At 52.2% G+C, this 16,558-nt stretch overlaps 5 protein-coding genes across 5 annotated transcripts; 4 read left to right on the forward strand and 1 right to left on the reverse strand.

Moving 5' to 3' along the window:
* Positions 1-231: 231 nt before the first annotated feature.
* J4E87_006670 (uncharacterized protein) lies at positions 232-2,268 on the reverse strand (the record flags this gene model as incomplete). Its single annotated transcript, XM_049378271.1, has 3 exons — positions 232-1,289; positions 1,339-2,200; positions 2,248-2,268. The coding sequence occupies 3 exons, from the start codon at positions 2,266-2,268 to the stop codon at positions 232-234; spliced, it is 1,941 nt and encodes a 646-aa protein (XP_049232075.1).
* Positions 2,269-3,973: 1,705 nt separating this feature from the next.
* J4E87_006671 (uncharacterized protein) lies at positions 3,974-5,325 on the forward strand (the record flags this gene model as incomplete). The annotated part of the gene is made up of 2 exons (XM_049378272.1): positions 3,974-4,150; positions 4,264-5,325. 2 exons carry the CDS (start codon positions 3,974-3,976, stop codon positions 5,323-5,325), a joined length of 1,239 nt encoding a protein of 412 aa, XP_049232076.1.
* Positions 5,326-8,489: 3,164 nt separating this feature from the next.
* J4E87_006672 (uncharacterized protein) lies at positions 8,490-9,537 on the forward strand (the record flags this gene model as incomplete). Its single annotated transcript, XM_049378273.1, has 2 exons — positions 8,490-8,642; positions 8,698-9,537. 2 exons carry the CDS (start codon positions 8,490-8,492, stop codon positions 9,535-9,537), a joined length of 993 nt encoding a protein of 330 aa, XP_049232077.1.
* A 506-nt stretch (positions 9,538-10,043) lies between these two features.
* On the forward strand, positions 10,044-11,480 carry J4E87_006673 (uncharacterized protein; the record flags this gene model as incomplete). Its single annotated transcript, XM_049378274.1, has 2 exons — positions 10,044-10,995; positions 11,056-11,480. 2 exons carry the CDS (start codon positions 10,044-10,046, stop codon positions 11,478-11,480), a joined length of 1,377 nt encoding a protein of 458 aa, XP_049232078.1.
* A 2,404-nt stretch (positions 11,481-13,884) lies between these two features.
* On the forward strand, positions 13,885-16,512 carry J4E87_006674 (uncharacterized protein; the record flags this gene model as incomplete). The annotated part of the gene is made up of 5 exons (XM_049378275.1): positions 13,885-13,890; positions 14,032-14,760; positions 14,914-15,980; positions 16,040-16,299; positions 16,436-16,512. The coding sequence occupies 5 exons, from the start codon at positions 13,885-13,887 to the stop codon at positions 16,510-16,512; spliced, it is 2,139 nt and encodes a 712-aa protein (XP_049232079.1).
* Between the last annotated feature and the right edge of the window lie 46 nt (positions 16,513-16,558).

Below are 16,558 nucleotides of genomic sequence, written 5' to 3' on the forward strand. Positions count from 1 at the left end.
CGAGGTCAAGTCACCTCCCCATGTCAGGCACGAGCTCACTATAGCATTTCCACTCCTTTTCCCGGTAATCTGATACCCTGCGATAGTAGTGAGCCATTCAGTATGTTTAATAAAAACAACCCATAACCTCGAAGAGATTTTTCAGTCACTACTCGGTCATCCAAAAATACAGTACATGGAGAAAACAAGCTGGGTATCATTCAACTGCTTGCAAACCTATCGTATATACATCTACTTCTTCTTCCCCTTCGTCTTATCCACGACATCAACCCAGTTCCTCTGCACGCCCCTCTTCTCCAACGCCTTCATAATAGCATCTTTCTGCGGCCCTTGCACCATAACCTCCATAACCGGTGCTTTGGGACTAGACCCCTGCAGTTTATCCACACTCGTACTACCGGCACACGTCTTGCGCAGCTCATCAGCAAGCGGCTGCGGCGAAATGTAATACGGCTCCAGTCCATGTACTTTCGTCACAGTCTTGTTGCCGCTGCGCGTCTCAAGGGTGATTTGGATCTTAGGTGGTGCACCGGCTTTGGGCTTCGCGTCAGAGATGTCGGCGTCGTTGCGGATTATGGCGTGGAAAGGGGAGGAGGCGGCGACCATGCGCTCGGCTAGGGCGTCGCGTGGCATGGCTCCTGAGGAGAGGGCGGCGTTGTCGGCGGCCGAGGAGCCTAGTAGCGCGTCTGCAAGCTGCGGGTTTATGCGGATGAGGCGCTTATTCTTGGGGTCGATTAGGTTCTCGGCTTCTATGTAGGCGATGAGGAGTTGCTTCAGCTCTGATGGGGTGTAGAGACCGCGGGGGTCGGCTTTGGAGGCGCTCAGAATCGGTGCGAGTTTCTCTTTGGGTCGGAGGACTGAGACGAGCTTGAGCTTTTGGCCTACGGAGGACTCGGCGGAGAGAGGTGCGGCTGGCTTGCCGTTTACGCTCGCTGCGGTTGGCGCATCTTTCTTCGGTAGCCGGTAGGGGACGAATGATTCGATCTGGCGGTCCTTGAAGTCGATGTCAAGGACTACGACCTCATTGCCGTCGCGGTCTTTGCACTTGAGAATTTGTTGCTTGTCCAGATACCGGACGAACTTTCTCAGGTTCTTCCAACTTGTCTTTTTGATTTGTAGTGAGGCTGTTCGCGCAGGGGTATAGGTAGGGAGGAAGGGTAGGACGAGCGTAGACATGACATTCGTTTGCGAGATCGGGAAGTCGAGGCCGTAGGAGGGGTGGCCCTTGTTGTGATCCATGTGGTATCGGACACCGTACAAGAATGCGTTCTTGAAGGCTTCATCGATTTCTGAGGACTGTTAGCTGGTGGTTGGTGTGATTGAATGTAGGATGCACACCCTTTGTTGTAAGCTCTTTATCTTCAAGGACATCGATGAAGTCGTTGTTGGATGGCGCGTCTTCGCCTTGTACGCCCTGTGCTTTCTCCGCCTCTGATCGTTCAGTCGGGGTAGCATCGAGATTAATACCGCCTTCGTTGTCGTCTAGATCGACGGCTGCCGTGCGTTCAGCGAGACTGGCCTCCTCACCATTGTCGTCGTCCCAGCCCTGGAGGATATCAGGAGGCTCGGTGCCTGCCTTGCCTGTCGAGCTCCAAGACCATAGTTCGTCGCCTGCCCAGTGAAACGTCGACACAGCCATACCCTTGGTGCCCTGGACTTTGCCCAACGCGCTTACATCGATGACGCACTCGCCAACCGCCATGGGAACTGTCGGTGCCTCGAGGCTTACAATGGCAACGATTGCGCCTTTGGTCGCTTTCTTGGGGAAAGGCGGGCCTCGTTGTAGACCAGGCGTCATCAGGTCGGCGCCACCCTGCATCTTCTCGACCACGACGAGTGGCGTATAGAGCAACGGGACTATTCGTGGGTTGTGCCAGAGAGTATAGACGGTAGGGTACATTTTGTCTCCGACCTTCGCCCACAACACCCTCTGCTCCCCGCTGGTGCCCTCATGGCTACCTACGTATATTGTCCCCGACACCTGCTTGAGGTCTGGCCCCGCGGTTGTGGTGAAGCGCGCGGACAGGGCGTTCTCAGGGAGCAGCGACTTGCGCAGTGCTGTGAGGCCGGCGGTTGAAGAAGCTGCCTTGTCGTCGGGATTCGCGTCGGCATCTACGGGAATGTCTATGCCAAAATCGGCGATGATCTGGTCGGCTGTCCTGCGGCGGTCGCTCGACTTGAGGGGGGAGAGGGGCTTGATCTAAGGGGCGTTAGTCAGTGCAGCGTATGTGCGAGATTGCAACCTACAGTGGGTTTCTTTTTGAACATGTTGAACGCGTATGCTTCTGCGGCGGTTGTTGGATGTTGTGGGCGAGTCTGAAGCTGTGCGCGCTGACCGCAAACAATGTTTGACGCGGCGATTCTCTATGACTTCAGCGGGGCAGCTAGCGCGTTTCCCCAGCCTTGCCATGCCCTTGCCATGTGCCTCGAACGGCAGCATCACTATGAGTCGAACCTCCTCATGCTGACTACGCAGTACTTACCTTTGCGACAGACTTCGCCATATGTGCCGCTTTGTTTCTTCATGTCCTCGCCCTGTTCCATGAAATGAAAGTCTGTGTTGATGATGCAGCCAATGTCCACGGATGGCCCACAGACCCGGTCGTCACTTTAGACTTCTGTCGCCAGCTAGGCAGTTGTAGCCGCCAATATAGCATTTGGGACCCGAAGCTACTTTTTCCATGGTTGGGCTTCTGATGACACCTGCGAAATTAACCACATCGGCTGGCGCGTGCTGGCCTCACCTGCCGATCCTGAAATCTAGAGGCTGGCTAGCCGGCAGTCGACCTTCTGCTGTACTTGGTAAGCCGGAAGGCGTCAGTGACGATAGCATGCAATGCCTCATTGTTTATAGACCATTGTCTCCTTTACGCCTGGTACTGCGTCAGCTGCATCGTCAAGACGCGTCTTCGCACCATAACAAGCTGTTCACAGCCTCCGGATAATCTCAGCTCACGTCGAGGACTCCATAGCCTTCCGTCGCAAGCTGAAGCGCAATGTTTTCCCTCTTGCGGTGGTGTACTGTCACGTTACAGAGCCGTCCTTTGCCTCATCTGAAACATTGTCCCATCTGAAACACACTCTCAGAGATACTGCCACACCGTCATCTACCATCTAGTCGCGCTGCCACCAAAGGTAGACAGCCTCGCACACGAAACACACACCAAAACCGCAAGGAGATGAACAACGTAGATAGACTTCGATCCCAGATTCCAGGACGCTGGCCCGGCCTGTTGGGTCCCATGTCGCTCACCCGCCGCAGCATCCATGCAGCTGGCAGCCATCGACATCGACGGTAGCCGCTTCCGGTCAAGGCGTGCTGAACTTCAAATTTTAGCCGTCCAGGCACCAGAACGCATGCGGCCGTTGCACGGTACACTGTTCCGTGCTGACATTGACCGCATCGGCAACAGCTGGTTCTCGCGCAAAAAGTGCGCATCCAATCCATGCCTCAGTATTCCATTGCGGCAGTCATGGTGCAAACACTGCAGTCGTTCGTGGCGGCGGCGCGTCAGCGAAAGACTTGCCGGGCCGGCCAATGGCTCTAGGCCTCGGTGCAAAGTCGACAACGGCTGGCTTATTCACAGCTTCACCAAACACCTCTTGGCCCGCGTGGTCCCAATTGCCGACTGGGCGCCACCGCCATGATTCAATCACACTATGCCTCCCTTAGGCAAAGCACCATTACGCATGGACTCGGCCCCCGGAGCCTCCAGGATGACCATCGTCCGTAAATGTCATGGCGAGATGCGGAGAACTGACGCGCCACGAGAAACGCCCAGCTGCGCCCGTTCGTTCTTGTACTCATTCCCCGTCTTTCCTCATAAACCCGTCGTTGTCGCTCCCACTCACGCCTGCCATGGTAAAAGTGTTAAGATCGAATTTGAAGGTTTTCGCGTTGTGACATCACAGCACGCTTCCTCGGCATCTGCCCCGGCTTTCGGAACCGACCTTCGAAAATTCTGCGAACACCATGAGTCCCATTCCTAGCATCGAGCGCAAATGGAGAGAGGGTGAGGTCGTACCCAAGCCCAGCAACCCGGAGGAACTCATCCTGGAAGCATGGGCGCAAGGTTATCTCGTGGGTTCGCTCATCATTATGGCGTTCATCACGTTGGCAAACATGAGGCGCGGCGTCCTGTTGCACAAGGTTAGTAAGAACCCTCTTTAAGCAGTGACCACCGCTGACAACCATCTAGTTAATTCTCCTTGAAGTGAGTCCACATTTACATATCTGCTTACATCCATACTAATCAAGTCCAGCTCATCCTTGGTATCTGGCAAGGATTCTGGTTATTTTTTCCCAGCCCAGTCCACGCCTGGTGGCTCTCCGTCGCCGCCATCTTCCTGAACGCCTCCTGGTCTCTGCACAATGTCATTGCATGGATGAAGATCAAGCCGTTCCTCTCAAAACCTGTCAGCTATATCTTCATCGGTACCGTAGTGCTTGTTCAACCGTACTGGGTCGTGGAGATATACGCCAACTTCGCCTACTTTCATGGCGTCAACAAGATATTCCTGAAAACACGACCATATGAGGCGCTATGCCGCGATCCCTGGTGGATTCTCACCACCATCTACCTTTTCTGGGTCATCAAGACGCAATACGAACTGAGCCTCAAGGAGATCGTACGCATTTCGCCGCGTTTTGGTATCATGTTGTTGTCCATGTTACTCAGCATCGTCTTCATCGTCCTGGACATTTCTACAGTCACCGAGGCTATCAAACTCCCAGGAGCCACGGGCATCAACCCCTTCTGGAAGTTCGCATTCGTATTCAAGTGCCTGACGGATTCCGTCGTTCTCGACGATTTCAAGGTGGCGCTCGACCGCCTGCGAGCTTTCCGGATCAGTCGACTAGGCAGCTTCTCGGGTGACCCGAGCGACAGCCGGAGTCGTAACGACAACAACCTCGTCGCCACATGGGAAGAGATGGAGAGGGAAGCAAACGCGCTCCAGAATGTGCGCAGCCCAGACGGCGACTACATCCATCCCAGCAACTTCCCACTGAAGCCAAAACGTGCGCGAAGACCTCAAAAAGACTCTGTAATGTTCCCCAACCAGCCTGATTACCGAGACTCAAACGCTGGGCTGGATCCAGAAGATATCGTGCCAAGCATGTTGGGCGATGGCCCTACAGGAGCAGATGCACAACCCGTGCAGAAGAAACAACATCAGTTTATTGACGACATGGTCAATAGCAACAGCAGAGACATGGCTGCGGAGAAGGACTATGCTGAGGCGATGAGAGACATGCAGCGAGATAGTGTCTCAACACCCCGACGGACGAGCGAGTCTCCCCGTCGACCACCGCCGCCAGGCTGAGTGCATAATCGATTTTCGAACACTCAACACGATTCACAACGAACTACACAATAGTAATCACGAACGGGCAGGCGTTACTACGGTCGGCACATCTACGGACACATATACCCCTACCCATGCGATGCACGAGCACGCCTCATGCCCCACGCACGATCTATCCTTGCACACCTCAGGGTGGTTGTGCGCAGCGGACAGGCATGACCCCACGAGAGGCCCCACGGGTTTGGGGTTTGGGATAGTGATAGAAAGGAGCCTGGGGCTCGCTATTGCGGATTGAGTTAATGACGAGCGGCATACTGGAACAAAAGGCGTTTTTGTACATGCTGACAGGCATCGGGCCGAGTCGGCCCTCATTTATATACCCATTTGCGATTTTTTCTTTGTTATGGATATGGGTATGCTGTTGCATATGTAGGTTGAATCTATATTCATAGATCCACGTGGATGTTTACTACCAACGGCATGTACCATTGATTGTCACCGACCCTTCTTCCGAGTAGACACCCTTCTTCCACACGAGATTACTACGATCCAAGCCTCCGTCTGCTGCGTACACGTAACCAATCTCGTTGGTATTTACGTTTTCAGCGGTGAGGTAAGGGCTCCAGTGCATATCTTCGGCGAATTGCGGGGCTTTTGAACCGAACTTCGTTCCGCAGCTATGCTCCAGAGCTGTGTATCCAATCTGTTGGCCAGTAAGTACACAAAACTTCGTTCCGCAGCAATGCTCCAGAGCTGTGTATCCGATTTGTTGGCCGGTAAGTACACAAAACGTCATTTTCACAACTTTTGCCCGGTGTCTGCCCCATTCAATCTCGATTCTCATTCCCAACGGGTCCCGCTTTGTATGCGAGAATATTACGTAGAACACGTTGCCGGGTGGCCCAAATCTGACGAAATGAAGTTTGTCGGAAAGCCAATATTCCCAAACTAGGGGCCATGCGCTCGAGAACGAATACCCAATCTCGAGAATGGATTTAATCTCCACCTCGTACTCAGCAACTTCGGCACATATTGAAGTTCGTGACCTGGATTGAACACAAGATAGGAGCCTTTCCAAGATGGTACCAGTGGCAACACTCCAAGTATCCACGCGATAGTCAGAATCTCGCGCGATATATATCTGCTTGCTCTCAATGGCCCGCTCTGTGCGTTGGGATAGGTTTCTCGTTGCGATAAGAACGGGCGGGCACGTGCTGACTCTCGTAAATATGTTTCCACGGATCTCTTGTAGAACAATGGCGAGCCCTTTACGATTGAAAGTCTCTTCGTCTACGATGCCTAACCAGACCTTGCTTCGTTCATCGATGAGGATCATACAAAGCTCAATGTGCAAGCCACGTCCAGTGACGGTAGTATGTGTCTTTGGGGTTGGCTGGCTGGCTAGATCCCTGATCGATCTCGGATATCCACAAAATGCCGAAGGTGATGTTGCAAGATATGATGTATGGCGCGTATAAGACGAGTCGTATCCCCAGGCAAGAGGACTCATATCGTCAGAACTGCTCAATATAGCCTCTTGGAGCCGGATAAAAGCTTTTGCACCCTCTCCGTACAGCAACGGCATGTTGATATTCAGCAGACCGAGCAAGCAATAAGCCACGTCCTCCACACGAGTAGTACTTCGTCTTGCCATCCATGAAAATTTGGATGCTGCTGGTACATTTCGAATGTTTCTAGGTGGCAAGAGAATACCACTGGGAATGGATGTAATCTCATGCAGTAGTTGAAACCATCGGTAGACTCTTTGTTTGGCTTTTGTGTCAGAGACCAGCCTCCAATTAGTGTCGTAAAATTCGATCACGCTTGGAGCAAGCAGCTCTTGCAAGGTCCATCCTCTAGTAAACCATCGGCTTTTACGGAAGGCGGAGTCTTTTCTGTATATTTTTGATCCAGATGGAACGTCCTGCATATAAGCATAGCACACCTTAGAGTTCTCGTACCAGCGGTACATAGAGTTGATAGCCTCTGAAAGCTCCGCGCTGCTCGTCTTGTCGATGCAGCACGTATCAACCCATACCCAGCGTAGTCCATCCTTGCTTGCCTGTCGACAGCACCCTTCTATCTTAGCGTAGCCTTGCTTCTGCCGGTGTCCTTCTCTTGTCAGATCATGTAGCAGGACCTCTTCCTTCCCCCAGGTATGCGATAAGATTGCGTATGGAGGAATCGCATCACCGAAGAATTCCTCCAGCTGCCGTGTGTTGACGTTGAGCAGTCGCATCGCTTGGACGTCAATCGCACTTCATGCATGCAAGAAATCGAGCAAGTGCACTGCAGTCTATATCAGTATACAATGAACGTGCACAAAACTCAGAGGTAATATCGACTTCTGGATTATTGTTTACCTCTGTTATCTCTCAGGGTGAATGTTCAGTTTTCTCCTTAAGATGGGGGGGCCTGCACCGACAAGGCTGAGATCGGCTTTGAGTGGACGTAACGTGTCTGTTTCGTGATCAAGATCGATGGCTGAACCAGCGGAGGTAAATTCGTCGAATGGCAATTCGTCTGTAGGTACCAAGTAGTGTTGTGAGGCAGAGATACGCTTCGAGGGTCGTCAGAGAGTGAAAGTCAGGAAATTGTAGGGCTGGGTTGTCAGCCTGGACGGAAGCGCGCCTACTGCCGCATCGAGGCTGAGCCACAGCCGCATGCATCGCGTATCTCCGCTCCCCACAATCAACGCACAAGGCTGTCTGTCCTAACTGATGGTTGTTGGTAATATGGGAGTCAGTCTTCACGGTGGCATCTCAAACCATGCTCAACCATGCTCGTATGAGAACTGCCTGAATGTGGTCTCGGAAGCGGCAGTGACGGCTTGTACTCGGTCATATGCGCTGTACGATGTAGACGCATGCTGTCGACGAGGTAAATTCTAACTCGCTGAGCTATACCGGCGATGTGGTGAGTATCCTCAAGTAGGTCAAAGTTGCGAATCGAGGATGCGGATCTGCGCAGCTATCCACATGTTCCTAAGTGCGGAACATTCCGAGCCTCGGCTCGCGATTAGGAAGGGCACCTGAACCCTCGCGAAGGGGCAGGGCGGCGTATGCTGACGCTGATTGTATAATAACGTGCCCATCCCTTGCTGTCGCTCCTTAGATCGATAGCCACCTTCTGGTATGGTCACAATGGCGCAGACGGCTAGCATCGTCGTTGCGGGCGCGTCAATGGCAGCACTCGTGTCGCAACCTACTATGAGAGGCAACCTGATGGCTACGCTGGCCAAATGGACGGGCTACAACGCGCCTGGCGGTCTGTGGAGGATAGCTGCGATCCTTCTCGCATTGGCGAACCTCAAGAATCTGCCATTTGTCTGGCATGTACGTATATGGCGGAGCGGCAAGACACGCGACTTCGAGCTGACAATATCCATAGCTACGCTTCATCCGCGCCTTGTTCTATCAATTGTATTTCCAACCGACCCCGATTCCTCCGCATGCGCTCTTCCAACCGATCATAACCTCTACGCGTACGACGTTCCTCGAGACAGACTACAACATGCACAAGTCCAACAGCACATACTTCAGCGACATGGACATATCACGTACACATCTCTTCACCGCACTCATTCGCAACGGTATAAGAAAGAACAGTCGTCTAGGTGGGGCCAAGAAGAGCGCTGTAGCAGGAGCAGTGGGGGCAACTGAGGGTACACGGGGCAAGCATTACATTGCGCTAGGAGGCATAAGCTGTCTGTTCAAGAAGGAAATCCTCCCGTACAAGAAGTACGAGATGTGGACAAGACTTCTGTGCTGGGACAAGAAGTGGTTCTATCTCGTCACACACATGGTCAAGCCTGGCGTGGCACAGCCAGAGAGCTGGACACTGCAGCCCTGGAAGAAGTACAAGCCAGCCAAGGACGTTGACACAGAGAAGCTCAAGGGTGCGATATATGCCACTGCGATTGCAAAGTATGTCGTCAAGCGAGGCAGGATCACGGTACCACCGGAGCATGTGTTGGTCGATGCCGATATGGTCCCCGCAAAGCCAGAAGGCTGGGTCTACCAAGAGGGTATAACCGAAGAACAAGGGCCGAATGACGATGTCCTGCCCAAGGCTGTAGAGGCGAAGGATTGGAACTGGGACGTTATCGAGGCAGAGCGACTAAGGGGCTTGAAGGTGGCCGAGCACTTTGCGGCTATGGACGGCATGCATGAGTTCTTTGATGGCGGCAAGGAGGGAGTTTTGGGAGAGTTCGCGGATTTGCTGTACTGATTTGGGTTCGATGTGACTGGGCCTAGGAGAGCTTGATACCCTAGATTTGGATCTTAGAACCGCGAGGCTACTGCATCGCTGGTCTTGTCTTGAATACAATCATTTAAAAATATCCTCTCGTGGGGTAATAATCTCACCCGCATTCACGAGGCACCTGGGCAGTGTCGCGGATAGCGGACACTAGCGTCGCGCTAAGCCACTGGGACCTGCAGTGCCAGCCAACCTCGAGCCCTGTCTTTGACAATCACCGGTCACCACATGCGGTGGGGGCCGTATTTCACTCTGGTTCAGCCTTGTGGCTTCCAGCTTTTGATCTCTCCATGCGACTAACTATGTCCACTGACCAGCAGGGCACAGGTCATCACAAGCATTCCACCCGATACATTGCTTTGGCCTGCTACAAGCACGCCCGATCGGGTTCAGCCTGGCACTCACGACACGCGCATTTCGCCCACCATTGACGTTCAGGTTCGCGATATTCTCATCCAACCGGTGCTTCAGCAGTCATGGCCGCGACGTCAAACCTTGCCGCACATGGAGCAGGCCCTGATATGATCTATATCGGAGAGCTTTACGAAAGCATATCGCGTAGTCCCCCAGGTATAGAAGCCAGGAAGCTGCTTATCGAACATTACATCGCAGTCGGCAATGAATGGCTGGAAGGTGCATTAGATGAGGCCAAGAAGCTCCAGGCTTTAGCTCCAACAGACCCGGATGTCGCTAGGTTCTTAAAGATTCTGGAGAAAGTACCAGAGCCTCCAGCGCCCGAGAAGAAGGCAGTCAAACCGATACACGCATCTTCAGCGCAGTCCGGAGGCGAACCCTTGAAGAACTATCCATTCACGACGAAACCAATATCGAAACGTGGATCCAAGCGGTCGGACTTCATCTTAGGCGAATCAGTAGATGACCTAAACGACGAACAACGGAATCTGGTTACTGGTTATCGTGATATACGTGCCAAAGCAACACATGTATTTGCGAATCTGCTGCGTCTACAGACCCTCCAGAAGAAGGCCGGCTTACCCCAATCGAAGAACCTCGCTAAAGTCCATCTCATGGCGGATGGAAGTAACGGGGCCGTCTACAGTGGAATGCGCCCACCAGCAAGTGCTCGTTCTGTGGCGCGAAACATCCGAGACAAACCAAAAGAGGCTACGAACCTGGTCATCGCAGATCTGGAAGCCATGATTCAATGGGTGCGCGCGCCATATGGCACACTCTCGGGCGCAAGTATCGATACCATTCGTGATACTCTAGTCAAACGCCGAAGCGCCGTCGATTCAACGCTCCCGGATGCGCTCAAATTTCATTGCGAGCTTGGTTTTATGCACGTCGAACATGAGCATCTGGAAAGGAACTACGTCAATGACGAAACCATGCTTGGAGATGAGATAAAGGACATCGCCAGAGAGGACTTCTATGTGACCGAGGACAACTATGCGTGGTCGATGGATGGTATGTGACTTCTATGTATGGACTACGATGAGACCCATACTAACTTTGTGCCAACCTTAGAGCTTGTTCAGGCTATCCAGGCAAATGGCGGCGTACTCCGCAATCCTCTTAGCAGAGAAATGTTTACTCCGAAAGATGTCAAGGGGATTCTCCTGCACCCGACAGGCAAGTCTCTCGCAGCTCTACGAGTTGAGCAGCGCGAGATGTCCAAGGGCGTGCGAACGGAAACAATCATACAAATGGAGAAGCTCTCAGCGATCTTGCTAGCAGATCAAAGTAGCGATACGCTCCCCAGTCGCAAGGCAGTAGACGAGTTCCTCCTATACATTGCAACACGTAGGTCTTCCTTCGGCACAACGACGACCAACAGGCTAATATATGAGCAGTACCAGATCTTGAGCAAAAAGCGATCGAAGGTCTCAAGTGTCCTGCCACAGACTCTCACACTGGACAGTCTTATGACTGGTCTATTGGCGAAGCAGTGAAGGATGCGAAAGGAAACCTTGTGTGTTTTCACAAGACAGGCGACTTCATTCGGCAAGCCGCTGCGCATCTGCGGAAGAATCGTGGTGTCGCTCCCGACACCGACGAAGGTAATTGTTCGATCATGTGATATCTTGTAGCAGCTTCATGGTCTCAAATCGGGACTCTCCATGCGTTTCGCATTAGCAGTCCATTGCGTTCTAGGGGTAACAACATCCACAAAAGGTCGTCAGTGGTTGCAACAACGTCTGCTACCCTCAGGCACATTTGCGGCTGAATCAGGCTGTTCCGGGCGCCGTAGTCACGAATCCTTAGATCACACAATCCTACAAGGCATTTTCATACGCCAATTGCTCCACAACTTTGCCAGATAGCTTTCGTTGACCATTCCTTACATTAGATTGCCATTTTCGTCGCCTCGCTTACCGCTGTCTCGTACCATGGTTAGCCTACACAGTCGCAATCGCACTAGCCGTTTCGGGGGCCGGTGAATGTGCTTTCCGTATAAGCCACCCTGTTCAGCCTTGTGCGCAGCCCCAAATTCTCAGTCTGGGCAGTAAAAGGCCACCCATCACATGTGAGCTATACCAGACGCCATGTATCTTTGCCGTAACATCCACTATGCGCCTCCAAGATTTGATGTTCCTCTTCCCTCATCAGCCGACGGTCTATTGGCCGCACCTCTTTGAACATTACCAACCCTATGCTACCTAGGTACTCTGGGTCCCACTATCCTCGTGCGTTCCCAAGGAAAGCGCGACTCTGGTACAGATCCCCATTGTACCAAATTCAACCCCTGCAATTTGCTCGAAAGTTCTCGTGCTTTGTTGCCGGTAACTGATACCCACGACTCTCTTAATACCGACCGTTCGTAACGCGACTCGAACTAGCCGTCCCATCTGTATCCATTTTTTATCATCTCACCCCTGGCGCAGGGTCATTCCTCATAAACGTATGACAAGCATGGCCACCGCCGTCATGCCTCCTACTGCAGTCGAGCAGGATACCGGCAAACGCTCCCATATGTCATGGGCCAAAAGAGCCATACCGTTGAAGAGTACGACGATCTTCAAGAAGACCGATCACAGTCAAGAATGGCATGCGGAGGTGGAGGCCACTGCTGGGGCCCTACACCCCTCACACCGTCGATTTCCATGGGGCTTCATCCGCAATCACACCGATACCTATCTCAAGAAGAAAGGCAAGATCAGTCAAGAAGAGACGGATAGGAGGCTTTCGATGTTGGTTCAGACACACCCGGCAAGAGATGTCGCTATAGCTTCCGTAGCGCATGCTATGTCCGTGGAGAACCTGAGCCAATTACTACGAGCTGAAACGAACGTTATGTGTGGAAGCTATTGGGGCCTCGACACTTGGCTACAGAGCGTGATCGCTGCGCATGAAGGGAACCCTGCCTTGGTAACACGTCTGCAAGCAGAATGGGCACGCGCGCTCTTACCCTATGCGACCACAGGCGCCAGTGCAGCCGGCTACTATCTGAAAGGCGTACAGCGAGCCTTGCAGAATTACCAAACCCATAATACGGACGTCGATCTACACAATTTCGCGGTGCTCTTACGACGAGCTATAAAAGATTATGCGGAGCAGCTGAATGGCTTCCGGTTGACATGTAATTGGGTAGCAGCTAAGAAAGCAGTAGACTGGATGACGGAACTGGACGTGTCGTCGTCTTCGGATTCACCTTGTACCAACATAGAATCTATCTTCGATCGCCACCACTTCCCAGCCTGGAGAATGTGGGCCTCTTGGACACCGGATGTTGATCGTATCACGCGTTTCTCTAGGATAGACACCATTCACATGTCGACTGTCCTCGACGTCGCGGCTCTGGAAGGACCTGATATGATCACAGGTACTAAGCATACCTTACGTCAGGGTTTGATAGCGGACTATGGCGAACAAAGGAACTGGGTACACTACCGCGGCCTGATCATCGAGGTCCCTGAGCACACAAAAGCATGTTTAGCGACCATCTTAGAAAGACTTGTGGTAAGGTTGGATGCTGTCTCCACTTCGCTGCCCCAAGGCGAAAGCCTCTTCAATCTGTTTCGAGCATTGACTATCGGCGGAACAATTACGAAGAGCAGCTTGGATCTTTTCGACGCTTCGTTAGAGATTGCATGTACACCGGAGAAAGATAATCATGCCTTCATTCGCGAACTATGGTCCGAGAAGGAGCAAATCGGCGGACTCCATGTCCACGCTCTTCAACAACTCCTCCATCTCCTCGACGCACCAAAAGCGACGGCTTTTCGCGAGCTTTTCCTCCAAGATTGGCTATTCGAGGGGATTGGAGAGTGCTTTCGCGAGTGCCAATCTGTCGTAAGGAATCAGATGAAGACTTCGGCTTGGTTACGCCTTCTACTTGAGCTACACACATTTTGCATGGCCGTGAAAGCATCCGAACATATATTCCCGCAACTGAAGCCTGCTGTCCGAGCGAATATCGGCGCATGGCCCAGCTCTAAACGAATGACATCGATCAAGGAGATATACGTCGCCGCCCAAAATCTACATCAAAACGAATTGCAGACAAGGCACACGTTCGTCTGGTTCGATCCTGATACCTCGACTGAATCCCTCTTATTCGCATCAGATGCGAAAGATCAAAAATCACGGCACGCACTTGAAAACATCATCGAGAAACACTGTGTCGACCACCTGCTTACTGCCGAAGTATCTTGCGACAATACCGAGCAAATATTGCGTGATATCCTTGAAGTCTGGGAGAATACCGGAGAAAGTGTGGATGATGTCGACCGGCGCATGCTAGCTATAATGGTTTCAAGAGATATCGACAATCCTTCTGGACACAAGTGCGAATGTATCTATGAGCTCGCAGTAGATCTCAGCTTGGGTCGATCTTCTTCTTTTGTCCGAGACATAGTGCGTATCGTTCGTGTGCAGGAGACGGACTCACGGCAAGCCATCATTGCTTTGACGAACACCCTGGCAGCACGGGAAGGTTGCAAAACATGTTGGAGAGGGGTCTTACTAAGATGGCTGAACCAAAGTGAGAAGCAAGAAGCGCGATGGGGCACTGCCATCATCGACCACTTGATCCAAACCATGGATCCTGCGACATGGCTCTCCTTCATGCAATCATTCGAGAAGATCTTCGCCGACATCATTGCCAATCACACCAACAAACACGAGTTACCGTCTCTACTGCGGCCCCAGGTTTTGACTTGGGTATCAGAAGTAGCAAAGTTCGGGCCCACCTTAACGAAGCTCGAAGAAGTGTCCGACAGTCCATTCGCAGTACGTCGAATGTTATCTTGTGGTACCGAAACACAAAGGAGACATAATCTCGCCATGCTTTCACATCTCCAAAAAGCGGAAGGGAATTCAGCCGAGAGGATTATGCAAAACATTGTAATATGGATATCCGGTCGAATATCAGATATGCGCGAGGTCATTGAGTATTTATCTGAACTACTGAACGCGCCATATGAGGCTATAGAAGCTTGCAACGAGATTTGGGATGCGAGATGTGGATTTCTGGACATACCTGGTCTTCCTACTCACGAGCAAGCTGGTCTTTCTCGGATCGTCTCGAGAGATGTTGTCTACTACGACGGCGCGTCCAAACAGCACAAGATCATGACGCAACCAGACTCATTGACGCCAAAGAAGAAGAAACCCCTTCAAACAATTGCCAAGCGAAGATACGACATCCCACTAGCTGTGGCTGAGGTCATGGTTGCTGGTTGGATACAAGATGACGACGTAGCAGCAGAGACGAAAACGATCATCGAACGCCTCGCTCAGCTACTCAAGTTGAAAGTATACAAGCAGACCATCCCTCAAGCCACGCTCTCTAAAGCAACAGAATTCTGGGATAGCATCGAAGCAGAGATCATGCAAGAAGCCGAACGCCTCGAAGGGCTAAAGCGAACACTGAAAGCGAAAGACCCCTTGCAGACAGCCTTGCTGATCGAGGAGTACAATATACCCGATAGCAATCTGCTGGAAGATGAAATACAAGAACTACCTTCCGGCATCATCGATCTAGTTGAACTAATCGATGATGACGAGATTGAGATGAGCTTCACACTCGCTTCCTACACTGAGCTACAACGAAGCGCAATGGGCGTACCGAGCACAGCGAACAACCTTCTCTTACGGCTAACCATCGATCGGTATGGGAGCAAGCCACCCGCGTTCTGTGTGCACTACGACAGTGACAAGGGTATAGAGACTGATCAACATTTCCCGTGGATCTGTGTTGCAACTTCCAATGCACCACACGGTAATGTGTGTTTCTCGAAGCAAACTGTCTTCGTATGGCAGATGAACAGGCATATCCATCGGTACCTTCGCGCGGGGAACGTATCGTTAAGAGGGCTGTACGGCCTCGTCCAGACTATGATCGGAGAAATGGGGCAAAGATGCATCTCCTGCGGCTGCCGCCACAAAGGGAAGAACACGCAACTGCGGAGATCTACACCATGTTGGACTGTCGCATGTCAACTGCTATGGTAAGCCATCACCGAACAGAAAGCGTCATTAGTACAATCACTAACCACCGCCAACACAGGTACGCCCTCCCCATCGACGTCCGCATCCCCGAAATCCGCACCGATATCTTCGCCGTCGACATGCTCCTCAGCTCCGTCTACAGCGCCGCCATGGCCAACAAAACCGAGCTCCTCCCCAATTGTCCCATCCACCCTATCAGCACCGTCAAAACCATACTCGATAGTCTCCCCAAACTGTCCGTCATCCGCGACGCAGTCCATATCTCCACCGTCCTATCCAGATACCACGCCGACGCTGAGAAGCTCATCTCATGGGCATGTACGCACTATAGAGGCTATATAGCTACAGCGAACGGTCTATGTAGGATCAAGAATCTGCCTATGGGGACGCATCATTTTGTCCTGGCGAATGCGAGTCCGGCACTGGAAACGGCATATATGGCAAAATTTCCGAGGCCTTCTACGCAGACTACAGTACTATTTCACGGTACATCACTCGACCGCCTCCCAGCAATCCTCGCTAAAGGTCTAATCGTCTGCTCGGGTACGACTCTTCAACGCACGGGCGCTGTGTACGG

This window comes from Alternaria ethzedia (genome assembly GCF_023757985.1).
Source record: "Alternaria ethzedia strain BMP 0044 chromosome Unknown scaffold_16, whole genome shotgun sequence".
NCBI lineage: Eukaryota > Fungi > Ascomycota > Dothideomycetes > Pleosporales > Pleosporaceae > Alternaria > Alternaria ethzedia.